At 36.3% G+C, this 23,871-nt stretch overlaps 1 protein-coding gene across 4 annotated transcripts in view; it reads left to right on the forward strand.

The window, feature by feature from the left end:
• The window catches only part of Nos (Nitric oxide synthase), a 437,755-nt gene that overhangs the window by 254,428 nt on the left and 159,456 nt on the right, over positions 1-23,871 (forward strand). For all 4 annotated transcript variants that reach the window (XM_073970603.1, XM_073970600.1, XM_073970602.1 and 1 more), the window contains exon 10: positions 5,314-5,523. In XM_073970603.1, the coding sequence (XP_073826704.1) occupies positions 5,314-5,523 (210 nt within the window). The remainder of the gene's footprint in view (positions 1-5,313; positions 5,524-23,871) is intronic.

Consider the following 23,871-nt stretch of genomic DNA (forward strand, 5'->3'; position numbering starts at 1 on the left):
CAAGGCCTTGCGATAGGCGTGGATTTTTTAAAAATATTTTTTTCAAGGCCTTGCGATAGGCGTGGATTTTTTAAAAATATTTTTTTCAAGGCCTTGCGATAGGCGTGGATTTTTTAAAAATATTTTTTTCAAGGCCTTGCGATAGGCGTGGATTTTTTAAAAATATTTTTTTCAAGGCCTTGCGATAGGCGTGGATTTTTTAAAAATATTTTTTTCAAGGCCTTGCGATAGGCGTGGATTTTTTAAAAATATTTTTTTCAAGGCCTTGCGATAGGCGTGGATTTTTTAAAAATATTTTTTTCAAGGCCTTGCGATAGGCGTGGATTTTTTAAAAATATTTTTTTCAAGGCCTTGCGATAGGCGTGGATTTTTTAAAAATATTTTTTTCAAGGCCTTGCGATAGGCGTGGATTTTTTAAAAATATTTTTTTCAAGGCCTTGCGATAGGCGTGGATTTTTTAAAAATATTTTTTTCAAGGCCTTGCGATAGGCGTGGATTTTTTAAAAATATTTTTTTCAAGGCCTTGCGATAGGCGTGGATTTTTTAAAAATATTTTTTTCAAGGCCTTGCGATAGGCGTGGATTTTTTAAAAATATTTTTTTCAAGGCCTTGCGATAGGCGTGGATTTTTTAAAAATATTTTTTTCAAGGCCTTGCGATAGGCGTGGATTTTTTAAAAATATTTTTTCAAGGCCTTGCGATAGGCGTGGATTTTTTAAAAATATTTTTTTCAAGGCCTTGCGATAGGCGTGGATTTTTTAAAAATATTTTTTTCAAGGCCTTGCGATAGGCGTGGATTTTTTAAAAATATTTTTTTCAAGGCCTTGCGATAGGCGTGGATTTTTTAAAAATATTTTTTTCAAGGCCTTGCGATAGGCGTGGATTTTTTAAAAATATTTTTTTCAAGGCCTTGCGATAGGCGTGGATTTTTTAAAAATATTTTTTTCAAGGCCTTGCGATAGGCGTGGATTTTTTAAAAATATTTTTTTCAAGGCCTTGCGATAGGCGTGGATTTTTTAAAAATATTTTTTTCAAGGCCTTGCGATAGGCGTGGATTTTTTAAAAATATTTTTTTCAAGGCCTTGCGATAGGCGTGGATTTTTTAAAAATATTTTTTTCAAGGCCTTGCGATAGGCGTGGATTTTTTAAAAATATTTTTTTCAAGGCCTTGCGATAGGCGTGGATTTTTTAAAAATATTTTTTTCAAGGCCTTGCGATAGGCGTGGATTTTTTAAAAATATTTTTTTCAAGGCCTTGCGATAGGCGTGGATTTTTTAAAAATATTTTTTTCAAGGCCTTGCGATAGGCGTGGATTTTTTAAAAATATTTTTTTCAAGGCCTTGCGATAGGCGTGGATTTTTTAAAAATATTTTTTTCAAGGCCTTGCGATAGGCGTGGATTTTTTAAAAATATTTTTTTCAAGGCCTTGCGATAGGCGTGGATTTTTTAAAAATATTTTTTTCAAGGCCTTGCGATAGGCGTGGATTTTTTAAAAATATTTTTTTCAAGGCCTTGCGATAGGCGTGGATTTTTTAAAAATATTTTTTTCAAGGCCTTGCGATAGGCGTGGATTTTTTAAAAATATTTTTTTCAAGGCCTTGCGATAGGCGTGGATTTTTTAAAAATATTTTTTTCAAGGCCTTGCGATAGGCGTGGATTTTTTAAAAATATTTTTTTCAAGGCCTTGCGATAGGCGTGGATTTTTTAAAAATATTTTTTTCAAGGCCTTGCGATAGGCGTGGATTTTTTAAAAATATTTTTTTCAAGGCCTTGCGATAGGCGTGGATTTTTTAAAAATATTTTTTTCAAGGCCTTGCGATAGGCGTGGATTTTTTAAAAATATTTTTTTCAAGGCCTTGCGATAGGCGTGGATTTTTTAAAAATATTTTTTTCAAGGCCTTGCGATAGGCGTGGATTTTTTAAAAATATTTTTTTCAAGGCCTTGCGATAGGCGTGGATTTTTTAAAAATATTTTTTTCAAGGCCTTGCGATAGGCGTGGATTTTTTAAAAATATTTTTTTCAAGGCCTTGCGATAGGCGTGGATTTTTTAAAAATATTTTTTTCAAGGCCTTGCGATAGGCGTGGATTTTTTAAAAATATTTTTTTCAAGGCCTTGCGATAGGCGTGGATTTTTTAAAAATATTTTTTTCAAGGCCTTGCGATAGGCGTGGATTTTTTAAAAATATTTTTTTCAAGGCCTTGCGATAGGCGTGGATTTTTTAAAAATATTTTTTTCAAGGCCTTGCGATAGGCGTGGATTTTTTAAAAATATTTTTTTCAAGGCCTTGCGATAGGCGTGGATTTTTTAAAAATATTTTTTTCAAGGCCTTGCGATAGGCGTGGATTTTTTAAAAATATTTTTTTCAAGGCCTTGCGATAGGCGTGGATTTTTTAAAAATATTTTTTTCAAGGCCTTGCGATAGGCGTGGATTTTTTAAAAATATTTTTTTCAAGGCCTTGCGATAGGCGTGGATTTTTTAAAAATATTTTTTTCAAGGCCTTGCGATAGGCGTGGATTTTTTAAAAATATTTTTTTCAAGGCCTTGCGATAGGCGTGGATTTTTTAAAAATATTTTTTTCAAGGCCTTGCGATAGGCGTGGATTTTTTAAAAATATTTTTTTCAAGGCCTTGCGATAGGCGTGGATTTTTTAAAAATATTTTTTTCAAGGCCTTGCGATAGGCGTGGATTTTTTAAAAATATTTTTTTCAAGGCCTTGCGATAGGCGTGGATTTTTTAAAAATATTTTTTTCAAGGCCTTGCGATAGGCGTGGATTTTTTAAAAATATTTTTTTCAAGGCCTTGCGATAGGCGTGGATTTTTTAAAAATATTTTTTTCAAGGCCTTGCGATAGGCGTGGATTTTTTAAAAATATTTTTTTCAAGGCCTTGCGATAGGCGTGGATTTTTTAAAAATATTTTTTTCAAGGCCTTGCGATAGGCGTGGATTTTTTAAAAATATTTTTTTCAAGGCCTTGCGATAGGCGTGGATTTTTTAAAAATATTTTTTTCAAGGCCTTGCGATAGGCGTGGATTTTTTAAAAATATTTTTTTCAAGGCCTTGCGATAGGCGTGGATTTTTTAAAAATATTTTTTTCAAGGCCTTGCGATAGGCGTGGATTTTTTAAAAATATTTTTTTCAAGGCCTTGCGATAGGCGTGGATTTTTTAAAAATATTTTTTTCAAGGCCTTGCGATAGGCGTGGATTTTTTAAAAATATTTTTTTCAAGGCCTTGCGATAGGCGTGGATTTTTTAAAAATATTTTTTTCAAGGCCTTGCGATAGGCGTGGATTTTTTAAAAATATTTTTTTCAAGGCCTTGCGATAGGCGTGGATTTTTTAAAAATATTTTTTTCAAGGCCTTGCGATAGGCGTGGATTTTTTAAAAATATTTTTTTCAAGGCCTTGCGATAGGCGTGGATTTTTTAAAAATATTTTTTTCAAGGCCTTGCGATAGGCGTGGATTTTTTAAAAATATTTTTTTCAAGGCCTTGCGATAGGCGTGGATTTTTTAAAAATATTTTTTTCAAGGCCTTGCGATAGGCGTGGATTTTTTAAAAATATTTTTTTCAAGGCCTTGCGATAGGCGTGGATTTTTTAAAAATATTTTTTTCAAGGCCTTGCGATAGGCGTGGATTTTTTAAAAATATTTTTTTCAAGGCCTTGCGATAGGCGTGGATTTTTTAAAAATATTTTTTTCAAGGCCTTGCGATAGGCGTGGATTTTTTAAAAATATTTTTTTCAAGGCCTTGCGATAGGCGTGGATTTTTTAAAAATATTTTTAATGGACTTGCGATTGGCGTGGATTTTTTAAGAATATTTTTTCAAGGCCTTACGATAGGCGTGGATTTTTTAAAAATATTTTTTTAAGGCCTTGCGATAGACGTGGATTTTTTAAAAATATTTTTTTAGGCCTTGCGGTTGGCGTGGATTTTTTAAGAATATTTTTTCAAGGCCTTGCGGTTGGCGTGGATTTTTTAAGAATATTTTTTCAAGGCCTTGCGATAGGCGTGGATTTTTTAAAAATATTTTTTCAAGGCCTTGCGGTTGGCGTGGATTTTTTAAGAATATTTTTTCAAGGCCTTGCGATAGGCGTGGATTTTTTAAAAATATTTTTTCAAGGCCTTGGGATAGGCGTGGATTTTTTAAGAATATTTTTTCAAGGCCTTGCAATAGGCGCGGATTTTTTAAGAATATTTCTTCAGGGCCTTGCGATAGGCGTGGATTTTTTAAAAATATTTTTTAAGGCCTTGCGGTGGCGTGGATTTTTTAAGAATAGTTTTTCAAGGCCTTGCGATAGGCGTGGATTTTGTAAGAATATTTCTTCAAGGCCTTGCGATAGGTGTGGATTTTTTAAGAATATTTTACAAGACCTTGAGATTGGCGTGGATTTTTTAAGAATATTTTTTCAAGGCCTTGCGATTGGCGTGGATTTTTTAAGAATATTTTTTCAAGGCCTTACGATAGGCGTGGATTTTTTAAGAATATTTTTCAAGACCTTGCGATTGGCGTGGATTTTTTAAGAATATTTTTTCAAGGCCTTGCGATTGGCGTGGATTTTTTAAGAATATTTTTTCAAGGCCTTACGATAGGCGTGGATTTTTTAAGAATATTTTTCAAGACCTTGCGATAGGCGTGTATTTTTTAAAAATATTTTTTTAAGGCCTTGCGATTGGCGTGGATTTTTTAAGAATATTTTTTCAAGACCTTGCGATAGGCGTGTATTTTTTAAAAATATTTTTTTAAGGCCTTGCGATTGGCGTGGATTTTTTAAGAATATTTTTTCAAGCACCCACAATGATCTTGGTTTTTTTAAGAATATTTTTTCAAGCACCCACAATAAGCGTGAATTTTTTAAGAATATTTTTCAAGTACTTATAATAAGCGTGGATTTTTTAAGAATACTTTTCAAGTACTTAAAATAAGCGTGGATTGTTTAAGAATACTTTTCAAGTACTTAAAATAAGCGTGGATTTTTTAAGAATATTTTTCAAGTACTTAAAATAAGTTTGGATTTTTTAAGAATATTTTTTAAGCACTTTTTATATATATTCCAATTTCCATGAGTGTTCAGCATTATAACTATAAAAGATTTTGAATCCCAATGAAAATTTTTAATTTACCATGACATGTAAATTGTGTTTTAAAACAATGCTATTTCATATCTACATTCTATAGTCGTATTCCACCACTCACATGTAAACCGTTTCATTGTTATTATAAAACACCCTAATTGCTTACGAAAACATATCAAATCTCCATTTTACATTTTTATTAACCAATTGTCAATCTCCTTTCCTTCTTTATCCTTGCAGAAATGGTTGTCCCGCCGATTGGATATGGATTGTACCACCAATGTCAGCATCGATAACACCTGTCTTTCATCAGGAAATGTCACTTTACTATTTAAGACCATCGTTTGAATATCAAGATCAAGCATGGCGCACCCATATCTGGAAAAAGGGTCGTGGCGAGGGTAAAAGCAAGAAACCACGACGTAAATTTAATTTCAAACAAATTGCCAGGTAAGTTTCACTCAATGCCGGATAATGTTTGGCATGTCAATGATGATGCTGACGACAATGATAGTAGATTTGCTATGGCACAAACAGGGTAATGTTGAGTCGATAAATGTAAAATTTTATAGATATATTGTGGAGAAAAGGAAGCGTAACGAAAATATGTCAGCGGATCTCTATAAAAATAACAATTGTGATTGTTACAGTTTGTGTTATCGCTATTAAGATTCTATAGATGAGGGAGAAAGAATAAGGGCAATTGATAGAATGATTATGGATGGCTGGCAAATCCATTTTGTAAATAATAAAATTGCAGACACGGCCAATGAAGGGAGAAAATATACTTAGTTTAAGTTCAGGTACGTCCTCCATAAAAGTTCAATTTTTTCGCAAAAATTATGCGCACGATAACTCTCGAAGGGACTAACCCAGTATGGGCCAATACTTTGCACATCGTAATATTTCTACCAGACATAGAAAAAGTTCGAATATGGACTATATCGGTTTACACCTTCGCTTACATTCCAAACAAAACCTCGGAAAAGTGCAGTTTAAGACCTCTTCTCGAATCCTTTAGAGTTTTGTTGTAACAACTTGTCCATGGCCAAGTCCATACTTCCTGCGAAAATCGCCTGAAAGCTGTAAAAACCCCCTATGGCACCATGTGTTGTAGATGAACCGCGCGGTAAATTTCGAACGGATAAACCGATTTGATCGTAATATTTGCCCATAGTTAAATCAAGTTCTTAGATGGGCCTTATCGGTCCACTCCTGTAGGTACCTCCCCGACAAAAGTTTAAAGCTTTTCGCTAAAATGGTGCGCACCATCACTCTCGACAGCAGGTACCGATTTGGTCCATACTTTGGACGTTGTAATATTTCTACTAGCTATAGATCAGGTTAGAATATGGACTATATATGTCACCTGCTTAGGATACCTCCCACACCAAATTTCGGAAAAGTGCAGGTTAGGACCTCATCTCGAATCGTTTTGGTTTTTCTTGCAACTGGTTGCACTCAAGACCCGTATTACAATGGTACAAATTTTTTTCAGTGCCAAGTCCATACTTCTTGAGAAAATGACCTGTAAAAACCCTTACGGCCAGCAAGGGTAGTACCGGATGTGCTCGACAACTCCCGAACCGAGTACTGCGTTGGTCCACACTTTGCATATCGTAATATTTCTTCGAATATTAGATGAAATTCGAAGGTGGTGCTTAAAGGTCCACTCCTTCCGGCACCTCCTCCACAAAAGTTCGAAAATATTCTCTAAAATGTTACGCGCGATATCTTATAAACGGAGCAACCGATTTGTTCCCAACTTTGGACCTCGAAATATTTTGTCCAAACATACTTTATGTTTAAAAGTGGGCACACAAATGATCAACATTTTTGTTAAAGTGCGGTTAAGGGTCTGTGCGAGAATCCTTTGGAAAATTTTACCGAAGGTACTCCTAGTAGCCCTGTTTACATCGATATGATGTTTTTGGTGGTCAAGTCCATGTTTCCTGATATAGGACCATTAGAGAGGGATGACTCTCAAAATAAGTTACACTTCGAAAATGGGCTATGTCGGTCCATTCTTTTAGGTATCTCCGCCGCAATACTTTTGAGATTTTATCCAAATCCATACCTTGGTTGGCAAGTTCATACGTCCAAAATTCTGAAGGCCCCCCTAAATACATACGTTTTTTTTTTGGAAAAAAGGGGTTTCAATTCACACAGGCTGAGGGTATACTTCTGTCGGCAAAGATGACTGATACTTTTTTACTTGTTCGAAAAAATTTTACGATGTGGAAACTTTCAAATGGGTAAAAATGGATACCCAATTTGTAGAATCCAACGGGGCGTATACGCCGACACCGGATTGACCATCTCAGTGTACATTTGTTTGTGCCCGTATAGTTTTCTGTGTTGAAACAGCATATCCCAGAATGCCTGGACTTGTTAACCACATACAACGCTATAGGTCGGTATATGGTCAGCTATGCGCGCCAGTGTGGTTTACTAACCTGCCTGAATGCAACCCTGAGAACAGCAACAGGGTATCTTCTCATGTCTTCACTGGACCGTATCTAAAATCGTGTTGTCGATGCATCCAAACTACCACCTGATGTATAGGACGCCTGTTGCATCAGTCTGTTCAATACAGACCTATCTTGCCTAAGTATGGATGCAACAGTCAGTTGTGGAACTGACGAGGTAGATTTGCTTAACGCCAATTAACAGTTGTACTTCGGGCTATAGGTCCAATATTTAGCCAGCTTTTGAAAGGCCATAAGTGACTGGTCCGTAATTCTCATCATGAGCTGCGGCATTCGGTCCTAGGTAATGACCAGAGGGTCATTACCGCTGACGGAGCAAATTGTTAGTTTTACGTTTTCCACGGTCAATGATTCGCCAAACAACACCATAGCGTTACAAATGGTATCTCCTGGTAACCCATCGTTTTTCTTGAGTCAGACTATCTCCCTATAATTGTCTCCATTAGCAGACCGCCCTACATCATGACCTCTGGACACTTTCATCAATCATGTTTATGCTAATTGGCCTATTCCCAGAGGCCTCGCCCGTCACCGGGGTGTAATATAAAAGTAATGTAGAGGTTGAACAGTTCCGGAGATATCACTCCATCTAGTGGAACTCGCTGCTTCACACTACAAGGCTTCGGCTTTTTGTTCCTGAATTCCAGGTACGATTGGCGTCCACACATATAATTGATTATCGAACGTTTCAAACTTGGCCGGTGGTAATTTACTCGAAATCCCCAAACAGCGTGCCATGGCTCCAGCAACAATCTCACATGCAGCATTGTTGTTGCTGTGCTGCTTACGTAACCCATAATGATGATCAGCAATTGGCTAGCTAGTTCTGATGCTGGGGATGAGTGCAGCCTCAAGAGTCTTTGCACTTTTCCGAAATTGTGTTTGTGAGGTATCCGAAGGAGTAGATTATATATACTATGTTTGATCCTGATCTATGTCTCGTTGAGATATTAGAATATGCAAAGTGTGTACCAACTCGGTTACTGCCTTCAAGAGATATCACGCGCCATATTTTAGCGAACAGTTTTGAACTTTTGTGGAGAAGTTATCTGAAGGAGTGGATTGATATGGCTCATCTTCGAACTTAAAATATGTTTGGACGAAATATTAAGAAGCCCAAAGAGTGGACCAAATCGGTTTATCCGTTCGACAGTTATCGTGCGCTCCAACCACTACACATGGTGCTATTGGGGTTTTTTAAAGCTTTAGAGGCATTTTCTCAGGAAATATGGACTTGCACCTGAAAAAAACGTGTACCGTCGTAATGTGCTAAGTTTGGACCAACTCGATTGCTTCTTTCGAGAGTTATCGTTCACATCATTTTACAGAAAAATCTTGAACTTTTGTGAGGTAGGTACCCAAACGAGTTTGGACAAAACATAAGGAAGGCCAAATAGTGGACCATAGGGTTTTTTTAGAACTTTCGAGCCATTTTGTCAGGAAGTATGGAGTTGCCTCTGAATAAAATTGTACGGTTGTAATGGGGGCAGCGAATATAAGTTGATACAAAAAATCAAAAGTGTTCGAGAAATTTTGTGGGAGATACCCGAAGAAGTTGACCGATAGAGTCCATATTGGAATCTGATCTATTTCTGGTAGAAATTTTACGATGCGGTAAGTATCCACCAACACGGTTACTGCGATAACCCTCGAATATGGCGCATCCCATTTTAGCAAAAAGTTTTGAAGTTTTGTGGGGGAGGTACCTGGAGGAGTCGGTCCACTCCTCATGGCTCATTTTCGAACTTAAACTAAGTTTGGATAAGATATTATGAAGGCCGAATTGTGAACCGAATCGGCTGATCCGTTCGAGTGTTAACGTGCGCTGCAGCCACTACACATGGCGCCATAGGTTTTTTACAGCTTTCGGGACATTTTTTAAGAAGTATGGACTTGCCCCTGAAACACATGTTTAACGTTGTGATAAGAGCAGCGAATACAAGTTGATACAAAAATATCAAAGGTGTTCGAGAGAAGGTCTTAAACTGCACTTCTCCGAAATTTTGTGTGAGAGGTACCTGAGGGAGTGAACCGATAGATTCCATCAAAACACTTTTCAACGGTGACAAAATACCGTGTTGGCGACATTTCCAGTCATGCAAAACTTCTCTACAAAAGTGGTGTCTTCGGCACGCCGCACAATGGTTCAAGAAACGATTTTCATGGCCAAAAATCAAAATTTTGTTTTGTCACAGATATTTAATTTCTATATGGGATTCGATAATAAGCATATTGAAACTAAGGAAACCAAAAAATTAGGTCAAAATATTGGAAGGTGCGGGCGTAGGCTGCCCCTAAAGACGAACATTTTTCCCATGTTTGAGAAATACGTAATTTTTGAAAACTTCTGGAGAAAGAAATAGCTATTTCTCGGAAACTATAACATATATTGCGTTCGCTGTTTTTTTGTTCGGTAGGTAGGATTGTGGTCTTTAAAAATATTTTAAACAAATTACCGTAGCGTTTACACAACATGAGCTATTTTATTTTTCTTAAAATACTAAATTTTATGAAATTCCAAATTTATTGGACTAGAACTTTTGTGGAACAACATGGAACAATGTTCTGTTTTCACAGAAATATATCCGAGAGTCTCCTCTTTCAGCCCATATATACTTTTGTTCCTGACCCGTTCCGCCCGTTTAACACTTTTTTAAATTTATTGAAATTACATGTGTAAAAATGTGTGTTTTTCCATACCATTTTCCATATGAATTACAGCTTTTTTACACAAATTAAAATTTTTTTGAGTATATGAGTTTTTATATGAGTTATATAAGTTTTATGAAAACCAAAGGATCATTTTATTTTAATTTTTGAAAAAAATTAAATTGTTTTGTATTTTTTTTTGTGAAAATTTTGTGAAAAAAATTCAAAATTTTTTTTTCTAATTTTTTTTTAATTTTTTTGGTGTTTTTATAGTTTATTTATTGGCGTTTGACCATTTTTAATATATAAGAAAATATAAAAAACACAAAAACATTGATATTTTGATGAAAAATAGTAAAAAAATTCAAAAGTTTAACTTTGACCTTGAATACCTCTGCAACTACCAGAACGAATTTGACCGCTTATAATTCACCGGAAAGCTTATCTGTGTTATCTGTCTAACAGAAAAAGAATTGTGAAAATATCTCTATCCGTTCAAAAGTTACAGAATTTTGACCAGGAAAAAACGATTCTGAACCACTGTGCGCCGTTCGGACTCGGCGATAAACTGTAGGTCCCATATCATTGAGCTAATATGAATCGGTGTACACTCATTGATATGAGAGAAGTCTCCCTTGTCCCTAATGGGATGTTTGTGGAACAATTATATTATATATAAAATTTGGTTTGAACTGGTTGATCCGTTATCGTGTGCACTAGGGTGGTTTTAAAAATCGATGTCGGATTTTTTTAGGCGCCACCTTTCTTTTTTTTGGTTTTGTTAGATTTTAAGAATGCCAACGCTTGAGCACAAGCGGAATATGTGCCATATGTGCCACTGTCTGGGGAATCAATGTTTCCATCGCCCTACATATAGGATTAGTTTTTTTAGCCACAATAAAGAACTGCTAACATTTTTATATCCACAGCATTTATGCCTCATGTGCCTCATCGAAATAATGGGTTTAGACTCCATATATGTTTGGACGAAATCCGTTTTAGACAATTTGGAGTTGATTTAGCATTGTCCGTCCGTCTATCTGCCTGGCTGGTACCTCCGCCACAAAAGTTCGGAAAATTTGTGCGCACGGTAACTCTTGTAGGGGGTAACAGATTTGGTCCATACTTTGTACATCGTGAAATTTATACCAGACTTAGATGAATCGCTTTGATTTTTGTTGCATCAACTTGTATTCACTGCCCCCCCCCCCCATTCCACGGTTAAAGTTTCATCAGGGGCAAGTCCGTACTTCGTGAGAAAATAACCTGAAAGTTGTAAAAAAACTTCAATGGCACCGTGAGTAGTGATTGGAGCGCAAGATAACTCTCGAACGGATCTCCCGATTCGGTCAAAAATTTGGCCTCCGTAATATTTTGCCCAAACTTAGTTTAAGTACGAATATTATCCATATCGGTCCACTCCTTCAGGTACTTCCTTAACAAAAGTTCAAAAATGTTCGGAAAAATTGTGCACATGATAACTCTTGAAGGGAGTGACCGATATGGTCCATACTTTACACATCCTAATATATAAACCAGATAAAGATCAGGTCCGAATATGAACAATGTTTGTCCGTTCCTTCGGGTACCTCCCACACATAATTTCGGATAAGTTCACTTTAAGACCTTCTCTCCTATCACTTTGATTTTTCTTGAAGTAATTTGCATTCGCTGGCTAAATTATGACGGTAAACGTTTTTTTCAGGGGGAAGTTTATACTTCTTGAGAAAACAGCCAGACGTAGTTTCAAACTTAGTCCAAACTTAGTTTCAGTTCAAAGGTGGGCAACTCAACTTCTGGTACTTCCCCCAAATGTTAAAAAAATGTCACTAAAATTTTAGGCACGATATCTCTTAAACGGGCAACCAATTTGGTCCAAAATTTGGATGTCCTATTATTTTGCTTAAATTTAGTTAAACTTTTAAGATATCGGTCCTCTCCTTAGGGTGCCTCCCCCACAAAAGTTCAACATTTCTGTCTAAGTGCATTTTGGGGTCTGTTCGAAGATCCTTTGGAAATGTATACCGATGCTGTTCGTTGTGGTCCTGTTTACAGCGACATTATGTTTTCCGTGGACAATTCCATGCTTCCTGGCACACTGGTCCACTGAAATGACTAGTGGGCGTGATATCTATTGAAAAGATATGACTCCCAAAATGAGATCCACATCCATAATGGGCTATGTCGGTCCATTTCTTCAAGTACCTCCTCCGCCACACTCTTGAACCTTAATCCTAATCCACATTTTTGTCGGTAAGTTCAAATGTGCAAAAAAAGAGCCACAAAATTCTGAAAAAAAAAACCCTAAATACATTCGATCTGTCCGTAGATGCAATTTTCGCTTCACATAGGCTAAGGGCCATTATTACATGTGTTCTTTTACTATCTGATGGATTTGAAAATGCAAAATAAACTAATTTGGAGGCATTAAAAATATAATTTTCACATTGAAAGTTAATGACTTGAAGCTCCTTCTTGAAATTCAATCATCACTTTTAACTTTAAGTTAACCGGAACGCTATAAATCTGTTCGGTAAATCCAAACTATAACAAAAGAAGACTTATAATAATGGGGATAAGGGTATATCTCTGTCAAAAAGGCCGACTAATACTTTTCATACCCTCAGCCTTTAGGCTAGAAAGGGTATATACACTTTGATACGACCAAAAATGTACCTCATCGAAATAAAGGTTTTAGACCCCAAGTATGTTTGGACGAAATGTGTTTCAGACAATTTGGAGTCGATTTAGCCATGTCCGTCCTTCGGTCTGTCTGTCTGTCTCGAACGAATTAACCGATTCGAACCAACATTTGGGTATCGTAATATTTTGTCCAAACTTAGTTTAACTTCGAAAATGGGTCATATCGGTCCACTCCTACCGGTACCTCCCCCACAAAAGTTCAAACATTTTTTTGTAAAATGGGGTGAACGATAACTCTCGAAGGTAGCAATCGATTGGGTCCAAACTTTGCACATCGTATTATTTCTTCCAGATACAGACCGGGTTCGAATATGGACTATATCGGTCCACTCCTTCGGGTACATCCCACAAAAAATTCGGATAAAGTGAAGTTTAAGAGCACCTCTCGGATCGTTTTGAAATTTCTTGCGGCTCTCTTTACGACGGTATAATTTTTTTCCTGCGCAAGTCCATACTTAGTGAGATATTGGCCTAAAAGCTGCATTAACCCTTACGACGCCAACCAAAATGATAAATCTGCAAGATAATTCTCGCATGGAGTTTCTGATTTGTGCAGACTTTATATAATTGTTCCACAAACATCCCAGAAGGGACAGGGGAGACTTCTCTCATATCAATGAGTGCACCCCGATTCATATTAGCTCAATGATATGGGACCTACTGTTTATCGCCGAGTCCGAACGGCGTGTCTAAGACACCACTTGTAGAGAAGTTTTACAAGGCTGAAATATTCAAGAAATGTCGCCAACATTACTGAGGGGTATTTTGCCACCGTTGAAAAATGTTTGATGTTGACTGCCTGGGGAATCGAACCCACGACCTTTAGTGTGCAAGGCAGGTGTGCATACCATTGCACCACGGTGGCACAGACTGCAGACTTTGTTCATCGTATTATTTCATCCAGTCATGTGCCAGGTTGGAATATGGACTATATCGGTCCCCTTCTTCGGGTACCACCCACACAAAATTCGGATAATGTGAGGAGAGGCCTTCTCTCCGATTGTCTTAAATTTCTTTCAGCAGGTTGTCCTTGCGACTCCCTTTAAGACGGTACAATTTTTTTCTTGCGGAAGTCCATACTTCCTGAGATATTGGCCTTAATGTTCCAAAAAACCCTGACGCCACCAACCAAAATGGCAAATCCACACGATAATTCTTGCAGGAGTTTCTGATTGGTGCAGACTTTGCACATCATATTATTTTATCCAGTCATATGTCAGGTTGGAATATGGACTATATCAGTCCACTCCTTCGCGTACCTACCACTCAAAATTCGGAAAAAGTGAAGTTTAGGAGCTCCTCTCGCATCGTTTTGATTCTTTTTTCAGTAGGTTGTTCTAGCGGCCTCATTTACAACGGTAAATTTTTTTTGTGGAGTAAGTCAATACTTCCTAAGATAATGGCCCAAAAGCTCCAAAAACCAGCCGGCACATACTAAAATGGCTATTGTGCAAGATGACTCTAAAACTTTTTCAAATTTTTTTTTCAAACTTAGTTTAACGTAATTTAAGTCTTCGAGTGAAAATTCGCCATAAGCCTCACACAAATTACTATGGAAACTTCGAGGACCCAGTGACACGTGTTAACATATTCCGATTGTGTCTGAAACGAATTTCGTCCACACATACTTGGGGTCTAAAACCATTATTTTGATGAGGAACATTTTAGGTCATAACAAAGTGTATATACCCTCTTTAGCCTAATAGCTGAGAATATAAACATTGATTTATTAAAAAAATCGTTTGTAAACTTTTAGTTATTTAAGTGAACATAAAATAAATACCATTGCAATGCTGAAGACTTAAGCCACTGTTTAATGTGGCAAAGTTTCCAATGTAATCCTTTTACCTGAGCAACTAATTCAAATTCACCACAAAATACCAATCATTTGAAGTCATGTGTGTAATTTGTAAAACACCCACTGTGATAAGAATAAATAGCGACATACATACAATACACATTGTGAGTGTGTCTGTGAGGCAAGTCTTTTGTTTGTTTTTGAATTAATGTACTCCGGTTGTCTATCTATCTGTCTGTCTGACTAAATGTGGGTTAGTTTTTTCCCCAACTAGGCTTCTGTCTTAGTTGGCTTCAATGTATAAGAATCCATATGGGTATTGAAATATCCTTATGTATATGTGTGCCCATGTGAGTTTTGTATAAATTGTATCATGATAGGTTTAGTTAGTAGGTATTTTCTGTTGTGATCTACTTTGGGTTTTGTTCTTGTGGCTTTTGTAGCAGCAGCATATTGATACCGTAAACACACACAGACACAAAAAAGGATTATCCTTTAAGTGGATTACAAGGGTATACAAATGTTTGTTTACTTTTTTTATATTCTTGGTCTTACTTCATTGGTTTGCTGGCTCCCTGGCTGCTTGTCTGCTTGAGTAGCTGTATATTTATTAAGGACTCAGGCGTTTTATTTTATGTGCAGTTCAAGATAGTGCGAGTAAAGGATATATGACTTGGTCCTCTGACATTCTTAGTTGTAGTGAATAAAGATAACAACAATTACGGGTAACCTTAAGAAACTTCAATGGAAAAGTGACGTTCGTACGTAGATATGTATGTGTGTGTGTTTACTTACCCGTGTGGGTAATGTTTTTATTATCCTTTTCTCGTCTATTTTTTAGTGGAGAGAGGGATAGAAATGTAATGTTTAAATTGTCCTGTTTGAAGACTAACCCCATATTCATTTAACTTTTTATTGCTTCAAAGTTGTTAAAGCGCTTTGCATAAGTGTTTGAGTGTGTGTGTGTTAAGGGAAGGAAATTGTTATTTTCCGCAAAATAAAAACTTTGATTGAATACAACAGCTACAATACAGGAAGCTTAAGCAAACACATGTACACAATGTAACGCACACATACATTGTGTGCATGTGTGTGTGTTAAGCATCTATTTATTTATGCAAATCACTTAATTTTATTTGAAAATTTTTAAATTTCTCACGATTATGAGAACAAATTTCACTGGATTTAATAGAATTTATTTTCCTACTTCATCTGTCTGTCTCTTCTTATCACTTTTTTTTCCTTCCCGAGCAATTTAATACATCTTCTTCAATCTGTTTCACATTTGATTTTATTTCTCAATTGAAGCTTAAATGTTTCTCGGATTATTTAACAACATCATTGACTTTGACAGGATATGTTGTTGGTTGGTTTGTTTGATTGTTCGTCGCAATTTTATTTGATTTAATTAAATTTCCTTATAAATGATGTGTAAAGTAATTGTTTTGACTACAAACGAAGAAGGTGGGAGGGGGAGAAAAGGAAGCACGGCATGAAAGAAAGTGATATGATTTCTATGATGACAAGGCATGCAGTGTTTCAAATCTTTTATCTTTAATAAAATCTAAATTGGTAATGTTGAAGTTCAAAATGTCACAATAGGTTAGAAAATGGAAGCAAATTTGAAGAGAATTAAATATTTAAATAAGTATTTAATTTCAAAGATTTAAATTTATAATGAAATTTTTGTTCAAGATTTTCTCTAAATTATGTTTTATTTATTTTTTTAAGTAAAAGTGTGGATTTTGTAAGAATTTTTTTTTCAAGGACCCACAATAAGCGTGGATTTTTTTAAAAACATTTTTTCAAGGCCTTGGGATAGGCGGGGATTTTTTAAGAATATTTTTCAAGGCCTTGGGATAGGCGTGGATTTTTTTAGAATATTTTTAAGGCCTTCGGATATGAGTGGATTTTATAAAAATATTTTTTCAAGGCCTTGGGATAGGCGTCGATTTTTTTTTAGAATATTTTTTCAAGGCCTTGGGATAGGCGAGGATTTTTTAAGAATATTTTTTAGGCCTTCGGATATGAGTGGATTTTTAAGAATATTTTTTCAGGGCCTTGGGATAGGCGTGGATTTTTTAAGAATATTTTTCTCTAGGCCTTGCGATAGGCGTGGATTTTTTAAGAATATTTTTCTCTAGGCCTTGCGATAGGCGTGGATTTTTTAAGAATATTTCTTCAAGGTCTTGTGATAGGCGTGGATTTTTTAAGAATATTTTTCTCTAGGCCTTGGCATAGGCGTGGATTTTTTAAGAATATTTTTTCAAGGCCTTGGCATAGGCGTGGATTTTTTAAGAATATTTTTTCAAGGCCTTGGCATAGGCGTGGATTTTTTAAGAATATTTTTTCAAGGCCTTGGCATAGGCGTGGATTTTTTAAGAATATTTTTTCAAGGCCTTGGCATAGGCGTGGATTTTTTAAGAATATTTCTTCAAGGCCTTGGAAGAGGCGTGGATTTTTTAAGAATATTTTTTCAAGGCCTTGGAAGAGGCGTGGATTTTTTAAGAATATTTTTTCAAGGCCTTGGAAGAGGCGTGGATTTTTTAAGAATATTTTTTCATGGCCTTGGAAGAGGCGTGGATTTTTTAAGAATATTTTTAAGGCCTTCGGATATGAGTGGATTTTATAAAAATATTTTTTCAAGGCCTTGGGATAGGCGTCGATTTTTTTTTAGAATATTTTTTCAAGGCCTTGGGATAGGCGAGGATTTTTTAAGAATATTTTTTAGGCCTTCGGATATGAGTGGATTTTTAAGAATATTTTTTCAGGGCCTTGGGATAGGCGTGGATTTTTTAAGAATATTTTTCTCTAGGCCTTGCGATAGGCGTGGATTTTTTAAGAATATTTTTCTCTAGGCCTTGCGATAGGCGTGGATTTTTTAAGAATATTTCTTCAAGGTCTTGTGATAGGCGTGGATTTTTTAAGAATATTTTTCTCTAGGCCTTGGCATAGGCGTGGATTTTTTAAGAATATTTTTTCAAGGCCTTGGCATAGGCGTGGATTTTTTAAGAATATTTTTTCAAGGCCTTGGCATAGGCGTGGATTTTTTAAGAATATTTTTTCAAGGCCTTGGCATAGGCGTGGATTTTTTAAGAATATTTTTTCAAGGCCTTGGCATAGGCGTGGATTTTTTAAGAATATTTCTTCAAGGCCTTGGAAGAGGCGTGGATTTTTTAAGAATATTTTTTCAAGGCCTTGGAAGAGGCGTGGATTTTTTAAGAATATTTTTTCAAGGCCTTGGAAGAGGCGTGGATTTTTTAAGAATATTTTTTCATGGCCTTGGAAGAGGCGTGGATTTTTTAAGAATATTTTTTCAAGGCCTTGGAAGAGGCGTGGATTTTTTAAGAATATTTTTTCATGGCCTTGGAAGAGGCGTGGATTTTTTAAGAATATTTTTTCAAGGCCTTGGAAGAGGCGTGGATTTTTTAAGAATATTTTTTCGTGGCCTTGGAAGAGGCGTGGATTTTTTAAGAATATTTTTTTAAGGCCTTGGAAGAGGCGAGGATTTTTTAAGAATATTTTTTCAAGGCCTTGGAAGAGGCGTGGATTTTTTAAGAATATTTTTTCAAGGCCTTGGAAGAGGCGTGGATTTTTTAAGAATATTTTTTCAAGGCCTTGGAAGAGGCGTGGATTTTTTAAGAATATTTTTTCAAGGCCTTGGAAGAGGCGTGGATTTTTTAAGAATATTTTTTCAAGGCCTTGGAAGAGGCGTGGATTTTTTAAGAATATTTTTTCAAGGCCTTGGAAGAGGCGTGGATTTTTTAAGAATATTTTTTCAAGGCCTTGGAAGAGGCGTGGATTTTTTAAGAATATTTTTTCAAGGCCTTGGAAGAGGCGTGGATTTTTTAAGAATATTTTTTCAAGGCCTTGGAAGAGGCGTGGATTTTTTAAGAATATTTTTTCAAGGCCTTGGAAGAGGCGTGGATTTTTTAAGAATATTTTTTCAAGGCCTTGGAAGAGGCGTGGATTTTTTAAGAATATTTTTTCAAGGCCTTGGAAGAGGCGTGGATTTTTTAAGAATATTTTTTCAAGGCCTTGGAAGAGGCGTGGATTTTTTAAGAATATTTTTTCAAGGCCTTGGAAGAGGCGTGGATTTTTTAAGAATATTTTTTCAAGGCCTTGGAAGAGGCGTGGATTTTTTAAGAATATTTTTTCAAGGCCTTGGAAGAGGCGTGGATTTTTTAAGAATATTTTTTCAAGGCCTTGGAAGAGGCGTGGATTTTTTAAGAATATTTTTTCAAGGCCTTGGAAGAGGCGTGGGTTTTTTAAGAATATTTTTTCAAGGCCTTGGAAGAGGCGTGGATTTTTTAAGAATATTTTTCAAGGCCTTGGAAGAGGCGTGGATTTTTTAAGAATATTTTTTCAAGGCCTTGGAAGAGGCGTGGATTTTTTAAGAATATTTTTTCAAGGCCTTGGAAGAGGCGTGGATTTTTTAAGAATATTTTTTCAAGGCCTTGGAAGAGGCGTGGATTTTTTAAGAATATTTTTTCAAGGCCTTGGAAGAGGCGTGGATTTTTTAAGAATATTTTTTCAAGGCCTTGGAAGAGGCGTGGATTTTTTAAGAATATTTTTTCAAGGCCTTGGAAGAGGCGTGGATTTTTTAAGAATATTTTTTCAAGGCCTTGGAAGAGGCGTGGATTTTTTAAGAATATTTTTTCAAGGCCTTGGAAGAGGCGTGGATTTTTTAAGAATATTTTTTCAAGGCCTTGGAAGAGGCGTGGATTTTTTAAGAATATTTTTTCAAGGCCTTGGAAGAGGCGTGGATTTTTTAAGAATATTTTTTCAAGGCCTTGGAAGAGGCGTGGATTTTTTAAGAATATTTTTTCAAGGCCTTGGAAGAGGCGTGGATTTTTTAAGAATATTTTTTCAAGGCCTTGGAAGAGGCGTGGATTTTTTAAGAATATTTTTTCAAGGCCTTGGAAGAGGCGTGGATTTTTTAAGAATATTTTTTCAAGGCCTTGGAAGAGGCGTGGATTTTTTAAGAATATTTTTTCAAGGCCTTGGAAGAGGCGTGGATTTTTTAAGAATATTTTTTCAAGGCCTTGGAAGAGGCGTGGATTTTTTAAGAATATTTTTTCAAGGCCTTGGAAGAGGCGTGGATTTTTTAAGAATATTTTTTCAAGGCCTTGGAAGAGGCGTGGATTTTTTAAGAATATTTTTTCAAGGCCTTGGAAGAGGCGTGGATTTTTTAAGAATATTTTTTCAAGGCCTTGGAAGAGGCGTGGATTTTTTAAGAATATTTTTTCAAGGCCTTGGAAGAGGCGTGGATTTTTTAAGAATATTTTTTCAAGGCCTTGGAAGAGGCGTGGATTTTTTAAGAATATTTTTTCAAGGCCTTGGAAGAGGCGTGGATTTTTTAAGAATATTTTTTCAAGGCCTTGGAAGAGGCGTGGATTTTTTAAGAATATTTTTTCAAGGCCTTGGAAGAGGCGTGGATTTTTTAAGAATATTTTTTCAAGGCCTTGGAAGAGGCGTGGATTTTTTAAGAATATTTTTTCAAGGCCTTGGAAGAGGCGTGGATTTTTTAAGAATATTTTTTCAAGGCCTTGGAAGAGGCGTGGATTTTTTAAGAATATTTTTTCAAGGCCTTGGAAGAGGCGTGGATTTTTTAAGAATATTTTTTCAAGGCCTTGGAAGAGGCGTGGATTTTTTAAGAATATATTTTCAAGGCCTTGGAAGAGGCGTGGATTTTTTAAGAATATTTTTTCAAGGCCTTGGAAGAGGCGTGGATTTTTTAAGAATATTTTTTCAAGGCCTTGCGATAGGCGTGGATTTTTTAAGAATATTTTTTCAAGGCCTTGGAAGAGGCGTGGATTTTTTAAGAATATTTTTTCAAGGCCTTGGAAGAGGCGTGGATTTTTTAAGAATATTTTTTCAAGGCCTTGGAAGAGGCGTGGATTTTTTTAAGAATATTTTTTCAAGGCCTTGGAAGAGGCGTGGATTTTTTTAAGAATATTTTTTCAAGGCCTTGCGATAGGCGTGGATTTTTTAAGAATATTTTTTCAAGACCTTGGGATAGGCGTGGATTTTTTAAGAATATTTTTTCAAGGCCTTGGGATAGGTGTGGATTTAAAAGAATATTTTTTCAAGGCCTTGGCATAGGCGTGGATTTTTTTAAGAATATTTTTTCAAGGCCTTGGGATAGGTGTGGATTTAAAAGAATATTTTTTCAAGGCCTTGGCATAGGCGTGGATTTTTTTAAGAATATTTTTTCAAGGCCTTGGGATAGGTGTGGATTTAAAAGAATATTTTTTCAAGGCCTTGGCATAGGCGTGGATTTTTTTAAGAATATTTTTTCAAGGCCTTGGGATAGGTGTGGATTTAAAAGAATATTTTTTCAAGGCCTTGGCATAGGCGTGGATTTTTTTAAGAATATTTTTTCAAGGCCTTGGCATAGGCGTGGATTTTTTTAAGAATATTTTTTCAAGGCCTTGGCATAGGCGTGGATTTTTTTAAGAATATTTTTTCAAGGCCTTGGGATAGGTGTGGATTTTAAAGAATATTTTTTCAAGACCTTGGGATAGGCGTGGATTTTTTAAGAATATTTTTTCAAGGCCTTGGGATAGGTGTGGATTTTAAAGAATATTTTTTCAAGGCTCTTTGATAGGCGATGATTTTTTAAGAATATTTTTTCAAGACCTTGGGATAGGCGTGGATTTTTTAAGAATATTTTTCAAGGCCTTTGGATAGTCGTGGATTTTTTAAGAATATTTTTTCAAGGCTCTGGGATAGGCGATGATTTTTTAAGAATATTTTTTCAAGGCTCTGGGATAGGCGTGGATTTTTTTAAGAATATTTTTTCAAGGCTCTGGGATAGGCGTGGATTTTTTAAGAATATTTTTTCAAGGCTCTGGGATAGGCGATGATTTTTTAAGAATATTTTTTCAAGGCTCTGGGATAGGAGTGGATTTTTTAAGAATATTTTTTCAAGGCTCTGGGATAGGCGTGGATTTTTTAAGAATATTTTTTCAAGGCTCTGGGATAGGCGAGGATTTTTTTAAGAATATTTTTTTCAAGGCCTGGCATAGGCGTGGATTTTTTAAGAATATTTTTTCAAGGCCATGCGATAGGCGTGGATTTTTTAAGAATATTTTCAAAAGGCCTTGCGATAGGCGTGGATTTTTTAAGAATATTTTTTCAAGGCCTTGCGATAGGCGTGGATTTTTTAAGAATATTTTTTCAAGGCCTTGGCATAGGCGTGGATTTTTTTAAGAATATTTTTTCAAGGCCTTGGCATAGGCGTGGATTTTTTTAAGAATATTTTTTCAAGGCCTTGGCATAGGCGTGGATTTTTTTAAGAATATTTTTTCAAGGCCTTGGCATAGGCGTGGATTTTTTTAAGAATATTTTTTCAAGGCCTTGGCATAGGCGTGGATTTTTTTAAGAATATTTTTTCAAGGCCTTGGCATAGGCGTGGATTTTTTTAAGAATATTTTTTCAAGGCCTTGGCATAGGCGTGGATTTTTTTAAGAATATTTTTTCAAGGCCTTGGCATAGGCGTGGATTTTTTTAAGAATATTTTTTCAAGGCCTTGGCATAGGCGTGGATTTTTTTAAGAATATTTTTTCAAGGCCTTGGCATAGGCGTGGATTTTTATACCCTCAGCCTTTAGGCTAAAGAGGGTATTTACACTTTGATACGACCAAAAATGTGCCTCATCGAAATAATGGTTTTAGACCCCAAGTATGTTTGTACGATATCCGTTTCAGACAATTTTGAGTAGATCTAGCAATGTCCGTCCGTCTGTCTGTCTGTCCGTCTGTCTGTCTGTCTGTCTGGCTGGCTGGTGCGCACGATAACTCTCGAACGGATCAATCGATTCGGTTCAAATTTTGGGTATCGAAATATTTTGTCCAGATTCGATTTAAGTTCGAAGATGGGCCATATAGGTCCACTCCTTCAGGTACCTCCCCCACAAATGTTCAAAAATTGTCGCAAAACTTGTGCGCACGATAATTCTTGTAGGGAATAACCGATTTGGTCCATACTTTGCACATCGTGTAATTTCTACCAAACTTAGATGAGGTTCCAATATGGACTCAATCGGTCCACTCCTTCGTGTACCTCCCACACAAAATTTCGGAAAAGTTCAGTTTAGGACCTGGTCTCGAATCGCTTTGATTTTTGTTTACGCAAGTTGTATTCGCTGTCCTTTATACGACGCTGTAAGTTTCATTAGGGGCAAGTCCATACTTCCTGAGAAAATGGGCCTGAAAGTTACAAAAAACCCTATGACACCGTGTTAGTGGTTGGAGCGCAAGATAACTCTCGAACGGATCTGCCGATTCGGTCCAAAATTTGGCTTTCGTAATATTTTGTCCAAACTTAGTTTAAGTTCGAAGATGGGCTATATCGATCCACTCCTTCGGGTACCTCCCCCACAAAAGTTCGAAAATGTTCGGAAAATTTGAGCGCACGATAACTCTTGAAGGAAGTAGCCGATTTGATCCATACTTTGCACATCGTGAAATTTCTACTAAACTTAGATGAAATTCCAAAATGGACTCAATCGGTCCACTCCTTCGGGTACCTCCCACACAAAATTTCTGATAAGTTCAGATTAGGACCTGCTCTCGAATCGCTTTGATTTTTGTTGCAACAACTTGTATTCGTTGCCCACCATACGGCGATACAAGTTTCATCAGGGGCAAGTCCATTCTTCTTGAGAAAATAACCTGAAAGATGCAAAAAGCCCTTATAACACCGTATGTAGTGGATGGAGCGCAAGATAACTCTCGAACGGATGTGCCGATTCGGTCCAAATTTTGGCCTCCGTAATATTGTGTCCAAACATAGTTTAAGTTCGAAGATAAGCCATATCGGTCCACTCCTTCAGGTACCTCCCCCGCAAACTTCAAAAATGTTCGGAAAAATTGTGCGCACGATAACTCTTAAGGGGAATGACCGATGTAATCCATACTTTGCACATCCTAATATATCTACCAGATATAGATCAGGTTCGAATATGGACTATATTTGTCTACTCCTTCTGCTACCTCTCACACACAATTTCGGATAAGTTCACTTTCATTTTTGTTGAAGCGATTTGCATTCGCTTCCTCCATTACGATGGTAAAAGTATTTTTCAGGGGCATGTCCATATTTCTTAGGAAAACAGCCCGAAAGGTTACAAAAATCCCTATAACTCTCGAACTG

The sequence above is a fragment of the Musca autumnalis genome, unplaced genomic scaffold (assembly GCF_047663935.1).
Source record: "Musca autumnalis isolate F117 unplaced genomic scaffold, ASM4766393v1 scaffold_2, whole genome shotgun sequence".
Lineage (NCBI taxonomy): Eukaryota > Metazoa > Arthropoda > Insecta > Diptera > Muscidae > Musca > Musca autumnalis.